This window comes from Anoplophora glabripennis, unplaced genomic scaffold (genome assembly GCF_000390285.2).
Source record: "Anoplophora glabripennis isolate ALB-LARVAE unplaced genomic scaffold, Agla_2.0 scaffold1165, whole genome shotgun sequence".
Classification (NCBI taxonomy): domain Eukaryota; kingdom Metazoa; phylum Arthropoda; class Insecta; order Coleoptera; family Cerambycidae; genus Anoplophora; species Anoplophora glabripennis.
The window spans coordinates 67564-75184 of NW_019417313.1; the positions used below are offsets into that span (position 1 = coordinate 67564).

Below are 7621 nucleotides of genomic sequence, written 5' to 3' on the forward strand. Positions count from 1 at the left end.
CGGGCGGGACTTAACTACGATTTTTCGTGTTTTTCTTCGAAACCGTGATAGTTTCTGACGAAAATGTTCTCTATTAAATTACGTATTATTAACCTATCCCCCAACCGATTTCCTTCTATCGGTGTTCAAATTGGGAGGTGAAAAATGTGAAAAACATCAAAAAATAAATTAAAAAAGTGACCCATGATGTGGTAGAGGAGATTCCGCTCTACAACTTTGATTCTAACCACTTTCTACGTTAAAGCAGCCGTTTTATAGATATTTGCTCTAAAAAATGATATAGGACCGATTTTTTGCCGAACGCTCCAAACTACTCCCCGTGTAGTTCATTACCAATTTTGTAATAATCATATGCAATTACGACAGAAGAAGGTTATGACAAAAAATTAACGAAAAGTTAACTTTAGGGTTATGTAATTCTGTTAACATTGAATTTTTCGAAAGTGTCGTAAGTACTTGGACTGTTATTTTTATATTCAAAATTTTTTACCCATAGCTTCCGGACAGCCTGTATAGAAGATGTTAAATTAAACTACAAATTTTTATTTTTGAAATCCATGTTTCCAGAAAAAGAAAACCGACGGGGTAAGAGGGACAACTTTCTGGCCGTGAAATAGGACCATCATTGTAAATCTTCATTTGAGGTCATTTTGTACAATTTTTTTTGGTACATATAGTTCTCGCCTTCACATAAACTTCGTAACCTCGAAACCTTATAACACGGTAAGAAAGAGGCTGTGTTTGCCATGACGGCATGCTCGCCGTTATCCAAGGTCACTGCCAAACGACGGAATAACTCCATTGCCCACCGTCAACCACGTGGGTTGCAAACACACGAATAAGTAGTACAACAATGATGTACGAAGTTTCGATTCTGAGAGTTCGTGCATAAGTCTATTCTTGACTGGGTTTTGTGGTTATGAGAAGTAGCACATATGGCTCGAACATACAGTGTTTTAGGGCTTAAACTCTCTTACTTACCAGGTTATGGGTGTCGGAGTTATGGGGTTTCGAGGTTACGGGATTAAGGGGCTATGTGGTTATAGGATCAAGAGGTTATGGGGTTATAGGGTTATAGGAGTTAAGTGGTTAATAGATAGAGGATTTACTGGGTTTTTGGGCCTATTTTTTTGAGGTTATGAAAAATCTTGACGTGATGAGGTTAAATTGACCCCGGATTCGAATGCAGCAACCCCGAAAACATATAGTGGATATAGTCAGACCCCAGAAGTAATTTTTTCGATTTTTTTTTGGGGAGCTGTGTAGTGCTTGACTAATCCTTTGACGCAAAGTTTTATTTAACTAATTTTTAAAAAAATTTTTCGCAGATGACAAAAACCCAAAAATAAAGAAAAAACGAAAATTATGCCAAAAATAAATATCTTCAAACATTATTTGTAAAAACCTAGAAACAAACATTTGAATCTAAAGCTCCATTATAATGTTACAGGCATATATTTATAAATCGACTGGACAAAGTTTCAATTCTGGTGGTGACCATGCAGCCTGTGGTCGGCCTTACCGTTCTGGACGTATGTATTTACCGCCTTGTGATATGAGGAAGCAGGGTTTCTGTAATACACCTGGGAATACTTACCCTTGGCATGCTGTTAAACGATTTGTTCGTGATAATCAAGGCCTTATGAGAAGAATGTATGGTGATCAACGACATGGTCACGTTTTAAAATCCGAATTTCATGATGAAGGTTTTTGGAATTCTGCAAATGAACCGTCTTTATCGTCTAAATATTATGAATATCATGAACAAGATACAGATAACGATTTAGTTCAAGAAAATAATTTAGATCTAGATGAAAATGAAGCTAGATTATTTCCTGAAAATGTCGCTAATGAGGATGTTCTTAATACTAAATTTGTTTTTTCTGAAGAGCCTATACTATCAATAAAATTATCAAATTTAAAAACCGTACATTCCTTTAGGCATACTACACAGAAGACTCCTAAAAGTACACTAACTGAAAATGAAATAAACACTTTAACCGAAACTACGGATATCGGTACAACTTCAGAGACAACTATTCAGCAAACTATATCAGCTGGTAATAATTTAACTAATGTCGACAGTAGTACAAAAACGTATATGAAACCTGAAGAAAATACTTTCAATGAAAATGGTGAAAAGAAAGAAACAATATTATTCCAGGATATGGAGGAAAAGAAACGGCCTATAAATTTTAACCTGAAAGGAGTGTAAGTAGAATCCTTCAATTTAGTTAAGGTTTTTACATTCTTGTATTTGAAATTGCAATTTATTTAAGTCTTTGGTACAGTGCCTTCATAAATGCCTAAGTCGTGACAGCGACCGTTAGGCAACCAAACTTACACTGAAGGCAATGATTAACACAAAATTCTCTAAAAGAGAATAGTTCACAACTTATAACTTTAATATGCAAAGTGGGTTTCTGTTTTGAATGGAAATAAATTATTTTTTTACATGTTTACTTACAAAATAATCAAACTCCTCCTAGATATTTTGAATTGTATTTTTTTGATTGATGATTGACTTTTTAAAATATAGGCTCTTTTGTAATCTACTTTAATTCAGAAATGATGGAAATACAGTAGAAAAAATTGCAGTTTTATTTTTTTCAATATTTAAAAAGAAATTCTAGGTAAATGAATTTACCTTACAACAATGCCATCATAAACACAAAGTTTTTTAATCAACTACCAAAAACTTTAAGATTTATAATAGATGTTTGAAATTACTATATTTTTGTTTTCCAAACATAAATTTATTCTGCATTGCATGCATTCAAAAATACAAGTTCATTTGGTATTTAACGTTTATTTCATGTTCAATTTCCGCTTCTAGCTCTGCAAGTGTGTGGAGAGGATTGTTTAAATATTTTATTTTTGGTGTGGATATACAGATAATAATCTGAAGATGTGAGATCAAGGCTTCGAGTAGGCTACAAATAACTAGTACTTAATCAGTCTATCACCATAATATTCCTGAAGATATCCTATAGTTTCTGCTACGGTACGTGCTTGCTGTAGCTCCATCTTGTTGAAAATAGCCATGCTGCAGCATAGATGAACTGCAGTTCATCGTCATGCATTAATTCCAGGGCTGTTGTAAAATGCTATGATATCGTTCTCCATTTACTACTTCTCGAAAAAAAAAAGTATTACGTCTATATATATGTCTTCTTGAAACTGCTACCCATATATCTATCTTCTGAGGATGTAACGATGATTCAATAAAATTATGTGGATTTTCTGCAACCAAAGTTCTACATATAATACTGACCATTGACAACACTCGTTGGTTGTGATTAGAAAGAAGTAACACAACAGAAACCTAATAGAGATGCATATGTAACTGCTTCTTTAATGCCTTGTGACAAGTCCCAACTGATATACTTACGGACATATTATTAATACGAGTATAATGTATAATTATTTCTTTTAAGTACTTACACGAATTACTCAGCGTAAAAAAAATACATTCTAAGAAATCGTATTATAAAATTTTCAAAATTATAAGTCAGATTATCTACTTCTCCTTTTTGGTTGTCGCTGAATTCGAATCGATTTAAGCCCATCACGTCAGGTTTTACCAATAATCCTATATAACTTCATAACCTAAGCTGTCAAGTCCCATTACACACAACGATCCCGTAAAGGGACCTGTGCACCCACAATAACCCTATAGTCCTATACATTCAACCTCAAACCTTCTAGCCCCATAACCGATAACTCCAATAACCACGTTAGTAGTTTAACTTGATCTCTTATAGTGAGATATATTAAGGCTCTATAAACAGAATATATTTAACCCTACCAACCCTATAACTCCAATAACCACGTTACGCAGTAGTTCGCATGGCATGATTTTTTTGAAATTGACGGATAATCTATTGAAGATGATGTAACTCGGAACCAATAACGATCTGTTTATATCCCGCGATGAGAGATCAAGTCAAACTACTGAGTAACGTGGTTATTGGAGTTATCGGTAATGGGGTTATGGAATTATAAGGTTATGGGATTAGGAGGTTTGAGGTTGAATGTATAGGATTATAGGGTTATTGTGGTTGCACAGCTCCCTATACAGGATCGTTATGTGTAATAGGACTTGACAGCCTAGATTATGAGGTTATTGGTAAAACCTAACATGATGGGGTTAAATGGATAACGAATTTGGATTCAGCGACCCCAAAAACATGTGGTGGACATTGTCTGCCTCCAGACTCGAAAAACAAAACGCTTTCTTCCTCAGAAGTAATTCTGAAAGTTTTCGTGATTTTGAAAAGAGGAAAAAAGTATGTACTTATGCTAATGAAATTTTTGAAAATGGAAAATATGAATTTAAATAAGTAGCATTGTTTAATTCTGAATGATAAACCGTAATCGTATAAGTACATTTCGCCAAGAAAAATTTGCTTCATCACTGCACGAATTATTTTCGTTTAATTACGAACATAATCTTTTCAAATTCAAAATTTTAGTTTTGAGTTATTTTAAGAATTACATTTGAAATACGTTTTATTAAAATAAGCATTGAAATTCATGGGATGAAATATTTACATCTAGTAGGTGACGGTGACAGCAGTGTTACGAGAAAATTAGCAGATGTTAGTTCTGTGACGAAAGTTGAATGCAGGAAGCCATGGTGAAAAAATCTGTTTATTTAAAAGAGTTTTTCCACGGTCGGGAGTAAAAATCAGTTTCTATGACATCAAAATTAAAACAGAAGTAGTCGATTATTCCCAAGGGAGTATAATGCTCCCAAGGGAGTATAATGCTCCCAAGGGAGTTTACATTATGGAGAACGTTTAAATTATTTATTGACATTTAAATTAAATGTTACATTTGTACAATTTTCAAAATTAATATTAGAAGGAATATTACTTTCGCTTACATTTACAGTTTTTGTGATTGCGCTAGTAGTGGTACCTACTAAAACCTGATTAGCAATTTTATTATTTTCAATGGAGTTCTCGACATAACCCTCAGCGACTGTCGTTGATTTCCAACCAGCATGCCGCTTTATTGTCGTATATCCACACCAGCATCTGCCAGGTCATCAGGTAATTTTAAATACGAAGCTACTATACTCGGAATTTTTCCCATGGTATTCTTGCCAACTGGCTGCGAACTACATTTTCCTGCTTTGTAGCACAAAAAAGGCGCTTATGCTTGACGTGGGGAGGACGAAGGGACAGGTATTTTCGAAACAATTCAAGCATATTTCCCACATCGGTAACCGCAAAGGTTCGTGGAATCTTTGTCTTAGTGTTTGGAACTTTTACAATCAAGGAAGAGCCTACATCCTCAATATCATCTACAGTTAAATTGGCTAGTTCATCAGTTCGACAAGCTCCGGTAATCCCCAGAATTAATCCAACCTATAAAAAATCAAAATACTTAATAATTGAAATACCTAACAACAAAAGTAATCTTACCTTAATCATTAAGAATTCTTTGTCATCTGCACTTGATAGAAAACGGTCGATTTCACCCTTTGTCAATATTTTCGATTTTTTCGCTTGATATCCGTCACAAGTTCTTTTCAAAAATGCGATCAGCTTGGGGAATTTGCTTATATCTATGTTGTCGTAAATTATCAAGCATGACTTAACCATAGAATATTGCGCCCATAATGTGGAAGACTTGTAATTCTTTCCATTTTCACTGAAGTATGCCAATAAAACATTCTCGCTGTATACTTGAACATTTTTCTCGGCGCACCACTTTTTGAACCGATTGTAGGCTATATCGTATAAAGATCTTGACTTCGTAGGCAGCAAATTGCTTATTGCAATATTTACAGCCTCCACAATCTCTTCCGACTCACAATTATTCATTGTGCACTAAACAAACTTTAAACTAAACCAAACTAGCACCTTAATTTGACAATTATTTTTGTTTGTTTATTTTGTAGTTATGAAAATAACTCAACGACTACTAAATAAATGCTCAAATCCGAATACAATAATTCTGGTGCTACTTACTTCATGACAAAATATGTGTTTTTAAGTTAATGAGACCGTGGAAAAAATAGTATATACCATTCGGGAGAGTGCTATTTTGTCCTCGGTGCATTGTAGCCCTCGGGCTTTGCCCTCGGGCTTCAAATTGCACCTCTGCCAAAATAACGCATTTGTCTCCCTTATAGTATAATGTACTATACAGGGTGTTCCTAAATAAGTGTCGCAACGGAAAATTGTAAATTCCTCTTGAAAAGAGGAATATTTTTTTCCTCTTCCATTTTTCTTTCCGGGCTTTCGTTTTCGAGATACACGGTGTCAAAACTTTTTTTCATATTTTTGCCAATATCCTAGGAACCGTTTGAACTATAGGACTGAGCTTTTGTACACATATTACCACTATTAATAGCTACTTGTTGCAAATGTTGTTAAATTTCGTTAAAATTGTTAATTATTACTAGGTATCTGTCTTTTGAATTACAAAAGATTCTCGAAACGTTAGCAAAATGTTTGTTTTTGTTCATAAAAAGTCATTTTTCTTGAAAACGGTTGACTTTAGAGCAATAAACCAAGCAAACTCTCTTTGTGTAAAATTCATTGGCGCTTCAGAATTTGCTGTCAAATGTCAATTTTTCCAGTGGCGTAAAAGTTAGGGGGGAAAACCCTTACCATACCTTAAATCTCCACCACTGGCACATTCAATGAATTCGAGAAAGGTGCAAAAAATAGCTATTAATAGTGGTAATGTGTGTACAAAAACTCAGTCTTGTAGTTCAAAAGGTTCCTAAGATATTGGCAAAAAATTTTCAAAAAATGAAAGTTTTAACACGGAGTATCTCGAAAACGAAAGCCCGAAGAGAAAATGGAAGAGGAAAAGAATGTTTCTTGTTTGAAAAGGAATTTACAGTTTTCCGTTGCGACACTTATTTAGGAACACCCTGTATTTATAATGAACCGTCTCATATCTTTGACATAAAATGCAGCAAATGTTTTTGTTTTGAAAGTTGTTGAAAGTCTTGTTTTAAACATAGATAGTAATATTACGGGATCATAATAATGCAGTTCTTCAAAATTCGTTGGCAGAGATAGAGTTAATTTCACGACAAGATGTGAGGCAGCAGCGATCGTATAACGTTCCAACTAGTGAATTTCCTCAAATTATTTATAAAAAAAAATATGTAATAAGTCCAGACGTATATTCAAAGAAAATCATTAGCACACTTGCCAAATAAGCAAAATGGATAAAATAAAAAAAATGTTATTTTCTTATACATTTGGTTGGTTTGGTCGATAGCCGCACGGTTTAAGGCGTCAGTACTTAAAACGATGTGTCGAACTGCCCGGGTTTCGAATCCCTCGACCGGTGACCGTAGATTATCTATACTTGTACGGAGGATTGGCGCCCTCTGTGCAGGTATGGTAGGGTGAAAGAATGTTGGCTTGGGTCAATGTGAGAGATTGACACAGGTTGGCATTTGACCACCCCCCTAATTAATGAGGTTTTCCAGGTTTCCCTCATTCCTGCACTGAATGGTGGTTAGGGCCTACCAACATAAGTCGTTCCTGGGCGCAAATGCGGCCTGCGTAATAATAATATGCCGCCTCCTCTCCCGCACAAGTCTCCGACTTCTGGGCTAATTCTCGTAATTAGAATGAGGAGTAGA

General features: G+C 34.8%; 1 protein-coding gene across 1 annotated transcript in view; it reads left to right on the forward strand.

The window, feature by feature from the left end:
• The first annotated feature begins 1441 nt into the window (after window positions 1-1441).
• The window catches only part of LOC108914063 (protein spaetzle 4), a 16671-nt gene continuing 10491 nt past the window's right edge, over window positions 1442-7621 (forward strand). Inside the window, exon 1 of the mRNA XM_018719764.1 lies at window positions 1442-2211. Within this exon, the coding sequence (XP_018575280.1) occupies window positions 1442-2211 (770 nt within the window). The remainder of the gene's footprint in view (window positions 2212-7621) is intronic.